The sequence below is a fragment of the Corythoichthys intestinalis genome, chromosome 13, assembly GCF_030265065.1.
Source record: "Corythoichthys intestinalis isolate RoL2023-P3 chromosome 13, ASM3026506v1, whole genome shotgun sequence".
NCBI classification, from domain to species: Eukaryota; Metazoa; Chordata; class Actinopteri; order Syngnathiformes; family Syngnathidae; genus Corythoichthys; species Corythoichthys intestinalis.
The window spans coordinates 53832104-53853040 of record NC_080407.1 but is presented as its reverse complement, the minus strand read 5'-3'; the positions used below and the strand labels follow the sequence as shown (position 1 = coordinate 53853040).

At 38.8% G+C, this 20937-nt stretch overlaps 1 protein-coding gene across 1 annotated transcript; it reads right to left on the bottom strand.

The window, feature by feature from the left end:
* Positions 1-2557: 2557 nt before the first annotated feature.
* On the bottom strand, positions 2558-20710 carry LOC130927658 (tetratricopeptide repeat protein 31-like). The gene is made up of 19 exons (XM_057853595.1): positions 20692-20710; positions 20544-20554; positions 20369-20390; positions 15373-15527; positions 15226-15306; positions 15092-15145; positions 12943-13080; positions 12641-12772; positions 12189-12287; positions 10552-10609; positions 10356-10446; positions 10145-10286; positions 9961-10065; positions 9781-9880; positions 9624-9702; positions 7009-7083; positions 6834-6936; positions 6657-6760; positions 2558-2724 (listed from the first exon to the last, which is right to left on the bottom strand). Exons 1-19 carry the CDS (start codon positions 20693-20695, stop codon positions 2691-2693), a joined length of 1587 nt encoding a protein of 528 aa, XP_057709578.1. The 5' UTR covers positions 20696-20710; the 3' UTR covers positions 2558-2690.
* Between the last annotated feature and the right edge of the window lie 227 nt (positions 20711-20937).

The following is a 20937-nucleotide window of genomic DNA, read 5'->3' as shown; positions in this document are numbered from 1 at the left end:
AAGGGCCAACAGTCACTCGCCACTGGAAAAAACACTTAGCGGAGAGCCCGGAATAAAAGCGACGACAGGCGAGACTTCATTATGAGATCAGATGTGACAACGCGGGAATTAACAAGACCGAAAAATGAAAAATATGATCTATTTTTAAAAATAAATGTCCAAATTTGGCGTTGTTGTAACTAGGGGTGTGACAAAATATCGAAATGGTGACATATCGTGATAAATCCCCCCAAATCAACATGAAATGACCCTGAAAATCAACAGCAAATGACCTAAATTACCCCAAATTTAAGTAACTCAATTAACATGGCTGAATCCACCTGCTCCCTGTTAAGACTAACATATGCTAACGTTTTTTTAATACATTCATAATTTAGTTTATAGGTACATTTAGCTGTTTTTTGTGGGAACATGTGTTTAAAACAATTTGATAAGCGTATTGTAAAAAAAGAAAAAGAAAAACTTTTGCCATACAAGTTAGCAAATTGTTGTAAACATTAGCATTATATGGCATTTAAACTAGCGGACTTTTGCTATCCAAGTTAGCCAATTGTTGTAAACATTAGCATTATATAGCATTTAAGCTAGTGGACATTTGCTATGCAATTTAGCCAATTGTTGTAAACATTAGCATTACATAGCATTTAGGCTAGCGGACTTTTGCTATCCAAGTTAGCCAATTGTTGTAAACATTAGCATTACAAAGCATTTAGGCTAGCGGACTTTTGCTATCCAAGTTAGCCAATTGTTGTAAACATTAACATTATATAGCATTTAAGCTAGTGGACATTTGGTATGCAAGTTAGCCAATTGTTGTAAACATTAGCATTATGTAGCATTTAAGCTAGTGGACTTTTGCCATACAAGTTATCAAATTGTTGTAAACATTACCATTATATAGCATTTAAGCTAGCAGACCTTTGCTATGCAAGTTAGCCAATTGTTGTAAACATTAGCATTATATAGCATTTAAGCTAGTGGACTTTTGCAATACAAGTTAGCAAATTGTTGTAAACATTAGCATTATATGGCATTTAAGCTAGCGGACTTTTGCTATCCAAGTTAGCCAATTGTTGTAAACATTAGCATTATATAGCATTTAAGCTAGTGGACATTTCCTATGCAAGTTAGCCAATTGTTGTAAACATTAGCATTATATAGCATTTAAGGTAGTGGACTTTTGCCATACAAGTTATCAAATTGTTGTAAACATTAGCATTATATAGCATTTAAGCTAGTGGACTTTTGCTATGCAAGTTAGCCAATTGTTGTAAACTTTAACATTATATAGCATTTAAGCTAGTGGACTTTTGCTATGCAAGTTAGTCAATTGTTGTAGACATTAGCATTATATAGCATTTAAGCTAGTTGACTTTTGCTATGCAAAAGTTAAAATGAATAAATGCATGATGATTTTGGCACATTCTTTTTTAACACTATCTCTCCTATTGTTTTTTTTTTTTTTTTTTTTTTTTAACGAAGAGTGATGAAAAATGGGGAGTCGATACCTTGTGCAAAACTGCACCAAAAAGTCTCTTGGACCCATATTCCACACCCAAGAGGATTTTTGTGCATTTTGTTATCGATTTACAGGGAGCAATTTTGCAAAATTGACGCCTAGGGAGTTAGTTGGATCATCCTCAAAATTGGTGAGACTGTTCATGAGACATTTGAGATCTGAAGTTTTCAAAATGGTGAGTTTTCATACAGGGGCCTGACTTGAATTTGGCAACATGCCAAATTCAGTAAATGACTAATAACTCCCTGATCCAGGTTCAGTCTTTTTCATATCTGGCATTTATCAGAGTTATCCCGGCTTGAACACGACTGCATTGAAATATTACCCATTAGGCCTGGCGCCCTCTGCTGGAAACAGGAAATGTTTTCTAGTTTGGTTAGGTACGTTAGCAACTTGGCATTTAGTAGGGTTAGTAGTTTCGATGAACTGTTAGGCTAACCAACTTTCAAAAACACATTGCTGCTGAAATCCTCGCTCAAGCTGAGGTAAAGGCAGTTAGTCAAAATAGAATGGCTATATCATGACTTTTGCAACAAAAATTGATTGGCCAGAATATCCACTGACTGATCTTATTGAACTTGAGAATTTATTTTTGGATAAACTAAGATCGTGTAACCTACTTACCGGTAAGTTTTCAAATCCAGACCAAAAAAATCCATCTCAACAGTTCCTTCTTCTCTTTCTTCGCTCCCATGTCTTCTATTGTAAAGTGGGTTGCAACGCTTGGTGATATTGCGCCATCTACTGTACAGGGAGAACCTAGCAGTCACAGACTTCAAAATGCAACTGGCTTTTCACAGATGGAACCCCGAAAGAGTCACAATTAAATAAAAACATTTTGAAATAAATACCGTCTTGATAGATGATGCAATATGGTCATTAAACTGTAAAATAGGGTAATATTATTTTTGTAGTGCGGTATCATCTGGGGCCAATCAAATTTCAGGGGAAGCCAGTGCCCCCCCGGTAACTCTGCCCCTGCCAATCAATTCAAACTGGATTAAATTCGATTCAATAAACATGCAATTGAGGCATCAAATGAATGGAAAATCCTTTTGTAACTTTTATGAAACTTTAATGAAATTCAACAATGAACAACAAAGTAGCGTTTTTATCACAAATGTAACGGTGTGATCTGAAATGCAAACAAAACCTCTTCTTGTATCGTCTCTTAAGGGAGCATGTGGCCGCCCCGAGAATCCCACCTGGAGACACAAAACCAACATTACCGTATTGACTCAATGGCGCCCCCTTCTAGCAATGGAATTTATTGTCAAACATTAACTTTTTTTTTTTTTTTTTTTAAAAAGTAGGATTCAAAAAACTATGGAGGACCAAATGGGACAGAATGAAATATACAGTGCTGGCCAAAAGTATTGGCACCCCTGCAATTCTGTCAGTTAATGCTCAATTTCTCCCAGTAAATGATTGCAATTACAAATGCTTTGGTAGTAATACCTTCATTTATTTTGCTTGCAATGAAACAACACAAAACAGAATGGGGGAAAAAAAATCATTATCATTTTACACATAGCTCCAAAAACGGCCGGAAAAAAGTATTGGCACCCTCAGCCTAACACTTGGTAGCATAATCTTTCGACAAAATAACTGCAAACAACCGCTTTCAGTATCCATCAATGAGATTCTTACAATGCTCTGCTGGAATTTTAGACCATTCTCCTTTGGCCAACTGTTCCAGGCAGTCGATATGCTGTGCAAAACTGCTCCTAAAAGTCTCTTGCACCCATATTCCAAACCCAATTTACAGGGTGCACATTTGAGACTTTGGCGCCAAGAGAATTAGCTGAATCTTCCTCAAAATTGGAGAGACTGTTGATGAGACATATGACATGTTAAGTCAGGGGTCCCCGAACTTTTTCCTTCTCTGATGAGGGGCCGGGGTCAGTTTGTAACAGAAAAGGTGTGACGATTGCAGGAGTGCCTAAATGTAAAAATGTATTGTTTTTCAGAAAGCCACAATCAAATAACACTTTCTGGATTTTTCATGGAACAAAAGTAAATAAAATAAAAATCATAACATAATAATAACACTATTAATTCAATAGATAATAACCAAATAACCCTCTCTGGGTTCTTCACAGAAAAAAGCCATGAAATAAATAACACTATTGAAAAAAAGAAGAAAAAAAATGTTCAAGGGGCTGGATTCGTAGTTTGGGGACCGATGTGTTAAGTTATCAAAATGTTGTGTTTTCATTCACGGGCCTAACATGGGCGGGGTGCCAAAGTCAGCCATTTTTTGGCAATATGCCTAATTCAGTAAATGACTAATAAGTCCCTGATGCAAGATTAAATCTTTTTCATATCTGGCATGCATGTGAGGTATCCCAGCCTAAACACGACTGCATTGGACTATTACCCATTAGGCCTGGCGCTCCCTAGTGGGAACAGGAAACACTCTTTTTTTACAATTGACAACAGACCTCAAATCTGTTTGAGCCTTAAGACACGAGTTTAGGTGCCTGATGAAAAATTTTAAGGTTTCGTTGAAGCAGAGGGGTCCAACAGGAAAGTGAAAATGCCCGTTGCCATTTAGTCTCGCCACAAATTCTGAACAGTCATAACTTGGCAGACCTACAACATATCTGCGTCAAACTTCTCTTGCTTGGTGAGAGTCGTACCCTGAAGGGTCTTGTAGGGTCATTTGCATCTGCCCTACAGCGCCAACTAGTCACAACAGAAAGTCACTCATTTTACTTATACAGTGTATCACAAAAGTGAGTACACCCCTCGCATTTCTGCAGATATTTAAGTATATCTTTTCATGGGACAATGACACAATGAAAAGTTGTCTGTGTGCAGCTTATATAATAAGAGTTAATTTATTTCCCCCCAAAATAACTCACATATAGGCATTAATATCTAAACCCCTGGCAACAAAGTGAGTATACCCCTTAGAAACGACATCCCTAAATGTCCAAATTGAGTACTGCTTGTCATTTTCCCTCCAAAATGTTATGGGACTTGTTACAGGAGTGCTGTCAGCATTGCTGCAGAGATTGAAGAGATGGGGGGTCAGCCTGTTAGTGCTCAGACTATAGAGCCTACCCACCGACGTCATAAAACCACGTGCTCGCTGTATGGTTCCGCCCACTTGTCCGTCATTTTGTCTCTGTATTAGCATTGGTTTCAATTGATCGAGGAATTTAAAATGCATTTCATGGAAGACCCGGTGCTTTCTGATGCCGTAAACTCACTGGATGTGTTGCATAAAAGGCGTTATGTGGAAAAGCTTCGTTCTATACAGTCGCCAGATCCATATTTGATGCCTAAATCGATGATTTTTGACCGGCTGCCTTCACCGTCTCTGCCTGACCCTGATATTTACAACTATCTTGTCCACACAAAATCCGCCTATTCTCACGAAAGTTTGAAAAACTTTAAGAGCTTGGAGGCTTATAAATGCTACGTTGCTGGTTGGGTGAAACAGGTCCTCGTACACGAAAATTCGGCAGGAATCTTGTGCTCGGAAGGTGAGTTACGAAATTTTCAATTCAAAATCTTTTGTTCTTGCTAACATCCACTGTCAAGTCTAATGTATTTCATGTCATTTGTCAATGGAGCTAGGGCTTTTAATGTTTATATGGTTTAGCGATAGCACTCACTACATACATACGTGTATGTTGTCGGCGATTAGCCTAGCAATGATCTTAATTGTGGTTGTCAGCCCAAAACCCTCTAAATATATATTAAATGCATCTTACCAGATATAAAATGACTACTACATAATCTGTGGTAATCGTTTGGAGCCCAGTTTTCTCGTCGAATTGCAGCAGCCCATTTCGCTCTCCTCTTTGGATCCCTCGGAATACGGTAAAACTTCAAGTCTCTCCTTCCATCTTCTCTGTTAGTGCAACCAACAGCCACACACGCCTTCACCATTTTGATTATTAATGTTAACGAGCAGAAAAACACGTCGTAAATAGGAGGAATGTACGTAGCCGTAACAGGTCAACACGATGTGTTGCCGGACAAGTGGGCGGCACCAGTCAGGAGAGCGGAGTTGTGACGTCACGTGGGTAGGGTCTATACTCCGCACTCTACATCAAATTGGTGTGCATGGCTGTCACCCCAGGAGGAGGCCTCTTCTGAAGACTGTACACAAGAAAGCCCACAAACAGTTTGCTGAAGACATGTCTACAAACCACATGGATTACTGGAACCATGTCCTATGGTCTGATGAGACAGGCGGGCAGTCCTGTAACGAGTCATATGACATTTTGGAGGGAAAATGACAAGCAGTACTCAACTTTGAGATTTAGGGATGTAGTTTCTAAGGTGTGTACTCACATGTGTTGCCAGGGATTTAGATATTAATGGCTATATTTTGAGTTGTTTTGAGGGGAAAATAAATGAACTCTACTATATAAGCTGCACACAGACTACTTTTCCCAGTGTCAAAGTGTCATTTTGTCAGTGTTGTCCCATGAAAACATATACTTAAATATCTGCAGAAATCTGAGGGGTGCAGTCACTTTTGTGATACACTGTACATTGAGGTTGTTCATTGTAGTTTCAAGACCTTTTGTAGCACTACGTTTTAAAACCCATGTCCAAATGTCTCTGTCTGTTGCCGTGACGACCCTTTGTTCGCCATAAGTATATTTTGTCAGGGATTTAGGCAGCTTGTAGGGTCACAGAATTTGGCACACTTGGTCAAATTGTCCCAACTAGAAGATTCATTTTGGTTTTGAATAAGGGCGTGGCTGCACAGCTCACTAGCGCCTCCTTTTTTGTAGGACTCTCTTCAACAGGGGTTTTTCCTCCTAGGTGTGTCAATTTCTCATCCCAAAAAAAGAGGCGAGTTTCAAGCATGTTAGGTTCTCATTAGATGACTAGAGGGGGCGATCTGCCACCACCCTGACATGCATGCCGTCCGAGCTGCGCCAAACTGGGCGTTCAGTCCTGCTTGCAATTTTTTGATGAATACTTTTCAAAACTCTGCCATGCACTGAATCCACGAAACGTGAAGCAGCGAGAGATTACTGTATTTCGTTGTGCCCCATTTGGTCCACCATAAAAACATAAAATTCACCTTAACAGTTGTCCGTTTTATCATAACATAGGCACACTTTTACGTATAACACGGGTACAAATATTTACTGAGAACGACTACCGTGACGGTCTCTGGCTTTTGAGGGCAGCCTTGGAGAACCTTCCTCCCTCGGGGATCCTGTCCGGATACCGAACAATGAGGTAGTCGTCCATAAACTGGAAATTCTGGCAAAAGACCAACAAGGTGAGTTGAGAGACGATAATATCGAGGCCCCGAGAGGGAAAAGTTCCCACTAACGTGATAATATCGGATGGCTCGGTCGCAGCACTCCTTTTGCGTATAGTTGACGAAAGCGCAGTGTCGCTTTCTCAGGATCCTGATGCTGTGAAGCGGACCCACCCTGGCCAAGGAAATGTCATTTCCATCAATTTACGGGTAAGCGCTACGTGACTTTAGCCGCGTGCTAACTGACTTGCTGAAGAGGCTGAAGAGCATCCGTTCCGACACGTCCGGGTTCAAGTTGCCCACCCAGACTGGAAACAGTTCCCTGTGAAAGAATCACAAGGAAGAAAAAGTCAAAAATACGAAATAAACATCCAAGAAAGAGGATAGGAAAAAAAAGGGTATGACATGGCAGGCAAAACACTGAAATATCTCTTTAAGGCAGAATATTTTAAGACTGCGTTCAGACTGCAGTATGGCTGCAGCTGTGGATTATTTTAGTCGTCGATTCATCGATGAAATAATTGGTTCGAATAATCGAGTAATCGGATAAGGAACATAAAAAATAAAACACCTGAGCTGAGCGTCAAATAAAAATAAAGAAATAAATGAGGATTTATGTTCGACAAAAGAACAATTGGCTACCTTACATAGCAAAAGTCCGCTAGCTTAAATGCTATAAAATGCTAAGCCTTTTTTACAATGCTCTTAACAAATGGCTCAGCCTCAGACACATATTCCCACAAACAACAGCTGAGTTTACCTATAAACTAAATTCCGAATGCATTCAAAAAAACATTAGCTCAAACAAAAACTTAGCTAATGTTCGTCTTAACAGGGAGCAGCTGGATTCAGCAATGTGAAATGAGGCAGAATAGAGGGCGGGGCAGTGTAGCAACCCAAATCAATAAAAATAAATGCCATCACTTTCAAAACAAACCATAACAATGCCACTAATTAAACGAATACCCGAAGCAGCAAAATTTAATTTGAATCTTTTTTCTAATCAAATACTCGAGTTAATCGATTAATCGTTACAGCACTATACTGCAGGCATATCCGATTCTAATGGATTTTCGTCCTCAAATTGGATTTTGAGGTGGTTGCTAACTATTTTATTGTTTAGCAGGTGTCCAAATTGGAATTGAGCCTGTTCAGACTGGACCACATTTGACCCGGGTGACGGGTTGCTGTGGCAACGAAGGTGTCATCCAGCGAGTGTCGTGTTTGAAGTCATAAAATTACGACAGAGGCAACAAACATGGGAGAAATTATCTACAAGGTAGGGAACCAACATTCGTATACCAGTATATTAGCCAGTTTACAGCAGTTTGGCTAGCTAACTAACGACAGGTACAGTTCATTTTACACAAAACTCCAAAAATTGGCACCCTATGAAAAATCTTAAACTTCTCTAATTTGTGTATTTAACAGCACCAGTTACTTACCTGTGGCACATAACAGGTGGTGGCAATAACTAAATCACACTTGCAGCCAGTTAAAATGGATTAAAGTTGACTCAACCTCTGTCCTTGTGTGTCATATAGCATGGAGAAAAGAAAGAAGACCAAAGAACTGTCTGAGGACTTGAGAAGCAAAATTGTGAAGAATCACGAGCAATGTCAAGGCTACAAGTCCATCTCCAAAGACTTGAATGTTCCTGTGTCTACTGAACACAGTGTCATCCATAAGTGTAAAGCCCATGGCACGGTGGCTAACCTCCCCTAGATGTGGACGGAAAAGAAAAATTGACAAGAGATTTCAACGAAAGATTGTGCGGATGGTGGATAAAGAACCTAGAGCAGGGGTGGGCAAACCAGTCCTCAAGGGCCGTAGTGGGTCCTGGTCTTTGCTCCAACTGATCCAACAAGGACAGTTTAACCAATGAGGTTTCTGCTGGAACAAGAAGCTGACTGCGATCAACTGATTGTGCTTGCAAGACACCAGATTGGTAAAAAGGTTTCCTCTTGATGGGTTGGAACAGAAACCCGCACCCACTGCGGCCCTTTGTGGAATAGTTTGCCCACCCTTGACCTAGAGGAACATCTAAACAAGTTCAACCTGTCCCGCAGTCAGAGGGTATGACAGTGTCAAACCGTACTATCAGTCGGCGTCAGAACGAAAAGGGACTCTATGGTAGGATACCCAGGAAGACCCCACTTCTGACCCAGAGACATAAAAAAGCCAAGCTGGAGTTTGCCAAAACTTACCCAAGAAAGCCAAAAATGTTTTGGAAGAATGTTCTCTGGTCAAATGAGACAAAAGTAATGCTTTTTGGGAAAAGGCATCAACATAGAGTTTACAGGGGGAAAAACGCGAGGCCTTCAAAGAAAAAAACACGGTCCCCCTCACAGTCAAACATGGCGGAGGTTCCCTGATGTTTTGTTTTGTTTCTCAAGTACTCAGACAGTTCTTTGGTCTTCTTTCTTTTCTCCATGCTCAATGACAGACAAGGACACAGGACAGAGGTTGAGTCAACATTAATCCATTTTAACTGGCTGCACGTGTGATTTAGTTATTGCCACCACCTGTTACAGTGGGGCAAATAAGTATTTAGTCAACCACCAATTGTGCAAGTTCTCCTACTTGACAAGATTAGAGAGGCCTGTAATTTTCAACATGGGTAAACCTCAACCATGAGAGACAGAATGTGGGAAAAAAAAAAAAAAACTTTATGCACAACACTGTCAATGCTACAATTGGCTGCGTAGCGCAAGTGAAGTGAACTGTATCGTATTATTGGTTGGACACCTGTGGTTCATTGAGAATACTGCAAAATGGTACAGAGAACAATTTTGTTGGTCTAAATAACTGACAGGAAATTTAAATTTAAATTCAAAGCAAATCTTTAAATCTTTGACTCACAGTTCTTCTGCTTGACGTGCAATGTTGCAAGCATGGTGGGCCACGGTGGGCGGTCTGGTCGGCACCGGATCATGGGGCACTCGGGGAAGACGTAAAACCACAAGGATTAGCTTGGTAGCGACAACGGCGACACAGGCGACGTTCTCATTCCACGTACCCACATGTGGGTTTAATCTGGACAGAACCATCAAGGCTTTTTCCACCGTCCCGTGTACAATTAAGGCATTTAAGCACTGCTCCTGGGTGAATCCGTATCCCTAAAACAAACAAAATAAGCTCATAAGCGCAACGAATTATAAATCGACAAGACGCCAGAGCGTTTTGTACGTGTGCTCACACTTAGCTGTATGCTCTGGATGAGCAGCTTTTCTTTAGCTGCCTCCACATAGCCACTGTCCTGCTTTAGAACCTCCTGGAAGGCCTCCACCGCCTCGTCATATCTCTGTAAACGAACATATTTTGAGATGACTAAAATAAGACGAAAATTAAGAGGGCTGCCGAAAAACAAAACCGTAGGCTACCTTTAAACCCGCCAAGGCCCGTCCTTTGCGATAAAGTCCTTTACTCCAGCCCGGACACATGCCGAGACTCAACTCGGCGTCGGCCAGGGCCTTCTCGTATTCGTTCAGTTTGTCCAAACACAGCGAACGATTTCCAAACAACCTGAAACGGGAAAAGATACAGTGTCGCGTTCACGGTTCGCCGGAAAGCGTCGCGCGTCACGGTACTGACTTGAACTCCGTCGGATTGAATTGGATGGCCTGCGTGAAGCAATCCACGGCTAACTGGTAGCATCCAGCCTTAGCGTACTCTAGCCCTTGAGCTTTGAGGAATTAAAAAGTTGACTGCGTTAGAAGTCCAATCTGTTTAAAGTGTTGAAACGAATTGGACGTCAATCACAGTCAAGGGCACTGAAAGAGGTAAGCACCTGCGAGTTCATTGCTTCTTTCAATGTTGTCATTCAGTTGGGGTCCACCAGCGGGTACCTGAGGGCAAAAAAAAAAAAAAAAAAAGTTTCAAATTTTATTCTACAAGCACACTTCAAATGGATTGGATGTCAGTTGCTTTCAAGGGTGGCGAACGATCTAAATAAAACTAGAGGTCGACCGATATACAGTGGGGAGAACAAGTATTTGATACACTGCCATTGTCAGTGTATCAAATACTTGTTCTCCCCACTGTATATCAGGCCGATGTATGGACTTTAAGCAGGGCCAAGAACAAAAAGTGGTATTTGCCATGTGGCAAAATGGATTTTGCCATGTGGCATTTTTTTCCCCGTGTGGCAAAATTGGATTTTGCCGTGTGGCATTTTTTTGCCATTTGTCATTTTTTTGCCATGTGGCATTTTTTTGCCATGTGGCAAAATGGATTTTGCCATGTGGCATTTTTTTGCCATTTGTCATTTTTTGGGGTTATGTGGCATTTTTTTGCCATTTGGTATTTTTTGGGTAATGTGGCATTTTTTTGGGTTATGTGGCATTTTTTTGGGTTATGTGGCAAAATGGATTTTGCCATTTGTCATTTTTTTGCCATGTGGCATTTTTTGCCATGTGGCAAAATGGATTTTGCCATGTGGCATTTTTTTTGCCATTTGTCATTTTTTGGGGTTATGTGGCATTTTTTTGCCATGTGGCAATTTTTTGCCATTTGGTATTTTTTGGGTAATGTGGCATTTTTTTGCCATGTGGCATTTTTTTGGGTTACGTGGCATTTTTTTGCCATGTGGCACTTTTTTTGCCATGTGGCATTTTTTTGCCATGTGGCAAAATGGATTTTGCCATGTGGCACTTTTTTGCCATGTGGCAAAATGGATTTTGCCATGTGGCATTGTTGTACCGTGTGGCAAAATTGGATTTTGCCATGCGGCATTTTTTTGCCATTTTTTTGCCATGTGGCAAAATGGATTTTGCCATGTGGCATTTTTTTTGACATTTGGTATTTTTTCGGGTTATGTGACATTTTTTTTTGCCACGTGGCAAAATTGATTTTGCCATGTGGCACTTTTTTTGCCACGTGGCAAAATGGATTTTGCCATGTGGCATTGTTTTTGCCGTGCGGCATTTTTTTTGCCATTTGCCACTTTTTTGCCATGTGGCATTTTTTGCCATGTGGCAAAATGGATTTTGCCATATGGCAAAAAAAAAAAAAAAACGCCACAAGGCAAGATCCATTTTTCCACATGGCAAAAAATTGGCACATGGCAAAATCCATTTTGCCACATTGCAAGAAAAATGCTACATGGCAAAATCCATGCAAAAAAAAAAAAAAAAAAGGCACGTGGCAAAAGCCATTTTGCCACATGGCAAATACAACTTTTGGTTCTTGCTGTGTTTTTTTTTTTATGTGTATTTATTTAATTTAGTGTGTGTTTTATTTAAGAATCACAATTTTTGCATTTGAATGGGTACGTTCATTCATTCGGGTCCATTACAATGTATTGTCACTAAATTAGTGGATGAATTGGTTAAAAAAAAAAAAAAAGACAATAATATCGCATATCGGCGATATAAATTTATGAGACAATATATCTCCTACTAAAATTTGTTATCCCGACAGGCCTACCTCTGAGTGCTTAGTGACGGTGGAGGTGCTCAGCGGCACCCGCTGCTCGGTAGCGGAAGAAACAAGAGTGCCAGAAGGTGGGTCTCCTTTCACAAGCTGCTACAATAGGGAAAAAAACCCATCAGAAATAAGCTCGATATTTCGCTGGTCGTTTTTAACAAAGCAAGTGTCGATAGGATATTAGCTCTGACAAAAACATACCGTCTGTTGGTCTTAATAGGAAGTAGCTAATTCAGCCACATTAAATCAGTTAAGACATATTCCCATATCCCAATCATTAAACGAGATACATTTGGACTTTCATGGATAGTTATTTTAGGGTACTTAAAGGGTTTATTCTGACGTACGCAAAAAATTGCGTTACGTCGCCAGCGTAGGAACGGAAGTCGTTCGTAACACGAGGACTATCTGTATTGATAATTAAATGAAAATAAAGTCTTTATCCCACCCACCTCTTTTGGAACGTTGTCTTTGGATTCCTTGTGACGTTTTTCTTTGTTGGCCAGCTTTTTTTGCCCTTTCTCCAATTTACGCTGAACAACTTGGGCGGCTTTACTCACAAAACAACTGTCAAAATCCAGTTCCTTCAGAAACATAACACACAGTAATAATTGTTGTATCGCTATATCGTGAGATCATCGTTATCGAGAGCCTTGTATCGCACATAGTATCGTATCGTGAGCTACCCAGAGGTTCCAACCCATAACGCCAAAGCGGGTCAATGTAAAATATGAACTGGGAAAAGTACACATACATCAACATCGTTACACTCGCCGTCGCTCGCGTCACTCTGCCCACTGGAGACAACTTCCGCCACGACTTCTTTTCCGCCTTCGGCCCCGCCTTCTACCACACGGTCCTCAGTCTTGGACTCCTCCAAACCAACCGCTTCCTGCATGTAGTCGTGCCGTTATTTGAGATATAATGTGGTATGGAAAAGTATCTGAACCTTTTGGAATTTGTCACATTTCTGCATAAAATCACCATAAAATGTGATCTTTGTCAAAATCACACAGATGAAAAAACTGTCTGCTTTAACTAAAACAACCCAAACATTTGTAGGTTTTTCATTTAATATTTCTTGCCACCCCCTCTTTAGTAGCAATAACTTCAACCAGATGCTTCCTGTAGCTGCAGATCAGTCGGGTACATCGATCAGGACTAATCTTAGCCCATTCTTCTCAACAAAACTGCTGTAGTTCAGTCAGATTCCTGGGATTTCTGGCATGAATCGCCGTCTTTAGGTCTAGTTCAAGTCTGGAATTTGACTTGGCCACTCCAGAACGTGTATTTTATTCTTCTGAAACCAATCTGAAGTTGATTTACTTCTGTGTTTTGGATCATTGTCTTGTTGTAGCATCCATCCTCTTTTTAGCATCAATTGTCTGACAAACAGCCTTGGGTTCTCCTGCAAAACATCCTGATCAACTTTTGAATTCATTCTTCCATTAATGACTGCAAGTTGTCCAGGCCCTGAGGAAGCAAAACAGCCCCAAATCATGATGCTCCATGATTAACGGTGGGTATGAGGTGTTGATGTTGCTAACTGTTCCGTTTTTCTTCCACACATGACGTTCTGTGTTACTCCCAAACAATTCAACTTTGGTTTCATCAGTCTACACAATATTTTGCCAAAACTTCTGTGGAGTGTCCAGGTGCCTTTTGCAAACATGAAATGAGCAATAATGTTTTTTTTGGACAGCAGTAGCTTCCTCCGTGGACTCCTGCCTTGAACACCATTCTTGGCCATAGTTTTACATATAGTTTATGTGTTTTCACAGAGATATTGGACTGTGCCAATGATTTCAATAAGTCTTTAGCAGACACGCTAGGGTTCTTTTTTTTACCTCTCTGAGTATTCTGCGCTGAACTCTTGGCGTAATCTTTGGTGGACGCCCACTCCTTAAGAGAGAAGCAACAGTGCCAAACTGTCTCCATTTGTAGACAACTTCTCTGACTGTCGATTGGTGACGGACAATGCTTCTCATCAAGAAAATTTTTACCAGGTGTGTGTTTTATAGTGGGCAGGGCAGCTTAGAACCACTCATCAATGATCGGGCACACACCTGACTTAAATTTTTCGGTAAAAATTGGTTTCAATTAGTGCTGCAACAATTAATCGATTAACTCGAGTATTCGATTAGAAAAAAGATTAGAATTAAATTTTGCTGCTTCGAGTATTTGTTTAATGAAAGTGGCATTGTGATGGTTTATTTTAAAAGTGTTTGCATTTAATTTGATTCATTAGGGTGGATACACTGTTCTCTAGTCTGCATCATTTTACGTGGCTGAATCCAGCTGTTCCATGTTAAGACCAACATAAGCTAAGTTTTTGTTGGAGCTAATGTTTTTTGTAATGCATTCGTAATTTAGTTCATAGGTATATATAGGGAATCTATGTCTGAACCATTTGTTAAGATCATTGTAAGAAAGAAAATGTGTTTTATAGCATTTAAGCTAGCTGACTTTTGCTATGTAAGTTAGCAAATTGTTCTTTTGTTGTACATAGATCCTTATTTTTTTATACCGTTTGAGGCTCAGCTTTTTTAGTTTTTCATGTTCCTTATCCGATGACTCAATTATTCGAACTAACTAGTTCATCGATTAATCGACTACTAAAATAATCAATAGGTGCAGCCCTTGTCTCCTTAGGCGAAGGGCTCACTTATTTTTCCCCGTTCTGTCATTGTTTGCATGCTATCCTCATTAAAATATGAAAACCTAAAAATGTTTGGGTGGTTTTAGTTAAAGCAGATACTGTTATTACACCTGTGTGATTTTGACAAAGATCAGATCACATTTGATGGTGATTTTACGCAGAAATGTGAGAAATTCCAAAAGGTTCAGATACTTTTTCATACCACTGTACATTCTAAGGATTCGGTAAAGCTCCAGCAACTTACGCCGTTCTCCTTCGCTTTCTCCATTTTCTCCCGGCGTTTTCTTTCCTTTTGTTTCTTTCGGACGACGAAATAGGGAAAAGAACGTCAATCGATGTTGGGTTGGGGTGCACGGACAGGTTCAACTCAATACTCACCTGTTTTTTCAGTCGCTTCTTTTCTGCTTTTTCTTTGATTTTGGCTTGTTCTTGTAACCAACGAGCTTTCTTCTCGGCATCCTGTAGGAAAAGTCAAATATGTCAAGTACGTAGTACGTAGCCACTCGGCGAATGACGACGACGCACGCTTTCTAGGAGCTGTTGCTGCAACTTTAACTGTTCTTTTTTCTCAACGACCATTTGGACAATTTCGAAACGTGGCCTAAAGGCCGTCACAACCGGGTAGTGGTCATCGAAATCGTCGTCGTCATAGCAGTAGTAGTCGTCGTCCTGACCTGGGTCTGAATGAGAAAGAATGAAAAAAGGTATTTATTTGGTCACTTTGGTCAATAATATTAGTTGTCTGAACCTCCAGAGACCCAGCATACTCATTTGAGGGCCTTAAGTGGATTTTAAGGGGGGGCCAGGGCCCACCTGGTAGCCGAAAATTGTTATTGCATAAAATTGACTTTCCTATATATATATATATATATATATATATATATATATATATATATATATATATATATATAAATATATATATATATATAAATATAAATATATATATATATATATATATATATACATATATATATAAAACAGTTGTAAAGCAATAAAATTGCAACAAAAATGAATGAACAAAAAAAATATACAGTGCCTTGCAAAAGTATTCGGCCCCCTTGAACCTTGCAACCTTTCGCCACATTTCAGGCTTCAAACATAAAGATATAAAATTTTAATTTTTTGTCAAGAATCAACAACAAGTGGGACACAATCGTGAAGTGGAACAACATTTATTGGATAATTTAAACTTTTTTAACAAATAAAAAACTGAAAAGTGGGGCGTGCAATATTATTCGGCCCCCTTGCGTTAAAACTTTGTAGCGCCACCTTTTGCTCCAATTACAGCTGCAAGTCGCTTGGGGTATGTTTCTATCAGTTTTGCACATCGAGAGACTGACATTCTTGCCCATTCTTCCTTGCAAAACAGCTCGAGCTCAGTGAGGTTGGATGGAGAGTGTTTGTGAACAGCAGTCTTCAGCTCTTTCCACAGATTCTCGATTGGATTCAGGTCTGGACTTTGACTTGGCCATTCTAACACCTGGATACGTTTATTTTTGAACCATTCCATTGTAGATTTGGCTTTATGTTTTGGATCATTGTCCTGTTGGAAGATAAATCTCCATCCCAGTCTCAGGTCTTGTGAAGATACCAACAGGTTTTCTTCCAGAATGTTCCTGTATTTGGCTGCATTCATCTTCCCGTCAATTTTAACCATCTTCCCTGTCCCTGCTGAAGAAAAGCAGGCCCAAACCATGATGCTGCCACCACCATGTTTGACAGTGGGGATGGTGTGTTCAGGGTGATGAGCTGTGTTGCTTTTACGCCAAACATATCGTTTTGCATTGTGGCCAAAAAGTTCAATTTTGGTTTCATCTGACCAGAGCACCTTCTTCCACATGTTTGGTGTGTCTCCCAGGTGGCTTGTGGCAAACTTTAAACAAGACTTTTTATGGATATCTTTGAGAAATGGCTTTCCTCTTGCCACTCTTCCATAAAGGCCAGATTTGTGCAGTGTACGACTGATTGTTGTCCTATGGACAGACTCTCCCACCTCAGCTGTAGATCTCTGCAGTTCATCCAGAGTGATCATGGGCCTCTTGGCTGCATCTCTGATCAGTTTTCTCCTTCTTTGAGAAGAAATTTTGGAAGGACGGCCGGGTCTTGGTAGATTTGCAGTGGTCTGATGCTCCTTCCATTTCAATATGATGGCTTGCACAGTGCTCCTTGAGATGTTTAAAGCTTGGGAAATCTTTTTGTATCCAAATCCGGCTTTAAACTTCTCCACAACAGTATCTCGGAACTGCCTGGTGTGTTCCATGGTTTTCATATTGCTCTCTGCACTTTAAACAGAACCCTGAGACTATCACAGAGCAGGTGCATTTATACGGAGACTTGATTACACACAGGTGGATTCTATTTATCATCATCGGTCATTTAGGACAACATTGGATCATTCAGAGATCCTCACTGAACTTCTGGAGTGAGTTTGCTGCACTGAAAGTAAAGGGGCCGAATAATATTGCACGCCCCACTTTTCAGTTTTTTATTTGTTAAAAAAGTTTAAATTATCCAATAAATGTTGTTCCACTTCACGATTGTGTCCCACTTGTTGTTGATTCTTGACAAAAAAATTAAATTTCATATCTTTATGTTTGAAGCCTGAAATGTGGTGAAAGGTTGCAAGATTCAAGGGGGGCGAATACTTTTGCAAGGCGCTGTAGTTCTATAATGGGTCAAACTTATTTTTTCAAACAGATCATGTGACTAGCACCTTAGATGGTCATTTGCTTTGCATACAATTTTCCCCAAAAAAAACAAAAAACAATTTTTTTTCCTTTGAAAATATTTTTTTGATTGAAGCAACTTTTTTGGGGATTGAATTATTTAGAAAAAACAAATGTCCTACCCATAAAATGGCCCAAACACAAAAAGGATTGCTTCAATCAAACTTTTTCAATGAAAAATTAAGTGTTCAAATTAGTGCTGCAACGATTAATCGAGTAACTCGAGTATTCGATTAGAAAAAAAAGATTCGAATTAAATATTGCTGCTTCGAGTATTCGTTTCATTATTGTGGCGTTGTAAAGGTTTATTTTGAAAGTGTTTGCATTCAGTTTTATTGATTTGAGTGGATACACTGCCATCTAGTCTGCCTCATTTCACATGGTTGAATCCAGCTGCTCCATGTTAAACCCAACATAAGCTCAGTATTTGTTTGAGCTAATGTTTTTTTTAATGCATTTGTAATTTAGTTTATGGGTATATTTAGCCGTTTTTTGTGGGAATATGTGTTTGAACCGTTTGTTCAGAGCATTGTAAAAAAATAAATAAATAAATAGCGTAATTTATAGCATTTAAGCTAGTGGACTTTTGCTATGTTAGTTAGCGAATTGTTCTTTTGTTGTACATAAATCCTTATTTATATAATATATATATATATATATTATATTTTATAATATTTTTTATAGCGTTTGAGGCTCAGCTCAAGTATTTTAATTTTTCATGTTCCTTATCCGATTACTCGATTATTCGACCAACAAGTTCATCGATTAATCGACTACTAAAATAATCGATAGCTGCAGCCCTAGTTCAAATGCAAATTTTTCAATGTCAAATATTTTTTCACATTCACACTTCCTATTATTGATGTTTTTCTTTTTATGATTGGAGTGATTTTTCTTTTTGAAAATATATATATTTTTGAAGCAACTTATATTTTGATGGAATAATAAAGACAAAACGTCCTAGCCAAAATGTGGCCCGAACACATATCAACATGACTTCAATCAAAAATGTTGCTTCAATAAAAAAAAAAAAAAATCATTCAAAGAAAAATACCTTTCACATGCTTTTTTTTTTTCAGTTTCAAATTTATTTTTGCATTCAAACACATTTTTTTTTTTTTTAATTGAAGCAACTTTTTTTTGATTGAATAATAAAGACACAAATCTACCTCCATATGGCTCCGTCCAGGGGATACAATTTTTGACTGGGGTAACTACATTGACACGACACCGGGGGGGCATACCATATTCAATGGATGACGATCTTGGCGAAAAGTATTGCCTAAGCAGCCTGATTTAGAATTCACCTCAGGAATGATGGGAAATAAAAAAATGCTAATTTTCAACGTATTATTATAAATATTCTTGTAAGTTCATTTTATTGCTTACACTGCGTTTTGGGGTCATCAACATGTTGTGCCCCCCCGGCCCAAAAGTCAAACTCCGCCTATGTTGAGGACATTAGATTTCTGCCTCTGAAATCCATTAAGCTAATGCTGCAACGATTAATCGATTAACTCGAGTAATTCGATTAGAAAAAAAGATTCAAATTAAATTTTACTGCTTTGAGTATTCGTTTAATCAAACTGGTGTTGTAATGGTTTGTTTTGAGAGTAATTGCATTTATTTTTATTAATTGGGTGGATACACTACCCTCAAATGGGGACAGTGAATATGACATAGCATGGCTGAATCCAGCTGCTCCCTGTTAAGACCAACATAAGGTAAGTTTTTGTTTGAGCTAATGCTTTTTAATGCATTCGTAATTTAGTTTATAGGTATATTCAGCAGTTTTTTGTGGTAATATGTGTTTGAACGATTTGTTAAGAACATTGTAAAAAAAAGTTTGCATTTTATAGCATTTAAGCTAGCGGACTTTTGCTATGCAAGTTAGCTAATTGTTTTTTGGTTGTACTTAGATCCTCATTATTATATTTTTTATACTATTTAAGGCTAAGCTAAAGTATTTTATAATCTCAAAGTGCCACTCCGCAAATTTTGAACTCATTTCACATGGCTGAACCCAGCTGCTCCCTGTTAAGACCAACATAACTTTTTGCTTGAGCTAATGTTTTTTTTCATGAAATGCATTCCTAATTCAGTTTACAGGTATACTTTCTGTGGGAATTTGTGCTTGAACGATTTGTTAAGAGCATTAAAAAATAAATAAATAAATAAAAATAAAAAAGGTGAGCATTTTATACCATTTAAGCTAGCGGACTTTTGCCATGTAAGTTAAAGAGGCATTGTAATGTTTTGTTTTGAACGTGTTTGCATTTAGTTATATTGAATTGGGTGAATAGTGATACACTGCCCTCTAGTGGCAACAGTGAATGTGACATAACTTTTTTTTCCACATGGCTGAATCCTTCTGCTCCCTGTTAAGACCAACACGTTTTTGTTTTAACCTAATGTTTTTTAATCCATTCGAAAAGTAGTTTATAGGTATATTTAGCAGTTTTTTGTGGTAATGTGTTTGAACCAATTATTAAGAGCATTGTTTTAAAAAACCGCTAGCATTTTAATAGCATTTAAGCTAGCAGACTTTTGCTATGTAAGTTAGCTTATTGTTCTTCTGTTGTACTTAGATCCTCATTTATTTTCTATACGTATGAGGCTCAGCTCTTGTAATTTTTTTTTTTTTTGTTCCTCATCCGATTAGTCGATTATTCGAACTAAGTTATGATGAACACACTGTCTATCTTTTATTCCAAAAATGGCTATATGTACAATAAAGCTCGGGTCTCAGGAGGTTGTCATTTTTACAAGTCTGGACTAGTCACAAAACCTCTTACCTGAATAATCAAAGTAGTGATTCTGTGTGAGGAAAACAAAACAAACTTATAACACAGCATGGACAGATGTGCTCATAAGTTTCACTTCATTTTCTCTTCCGTTGTTTACTCAGATAAGTCTTTAACTCATGGGTAATTCTCATAATTTTAAAATTTGACATCAAAGTGTACTTACCAACCAGTGAGCTAAAAAAAAAATGGGGAAAGACGACAAAGCATAGTTCAGTCAATGATTTTATGCTAACTACTAACTAGCACGAGTAGCTAAAATGACCACGATTAAAGCCAAAGGTAATGGAAAAGTATGGAAGGTATGTCCTTACCCATTTCTCTACTAGAAGCAGTTTTATAAGCCTGCTTGACTATGACCTTTAATCGTTACGTTGAAATGTAAACACAATAACATCTGGCAGTGGACTGTACGTGTGAGTCACAGCTCAAGAGCGGTTCGAACTTTATAGGGGCGGGACTTCCGGTTTCCGAGCGGAAATGACGCAATTCTAGTGGCGTTGTTAATTTTTCGATTTCATTTCAACAATAAAATACATATTATATTTGTTTCTTTCGAA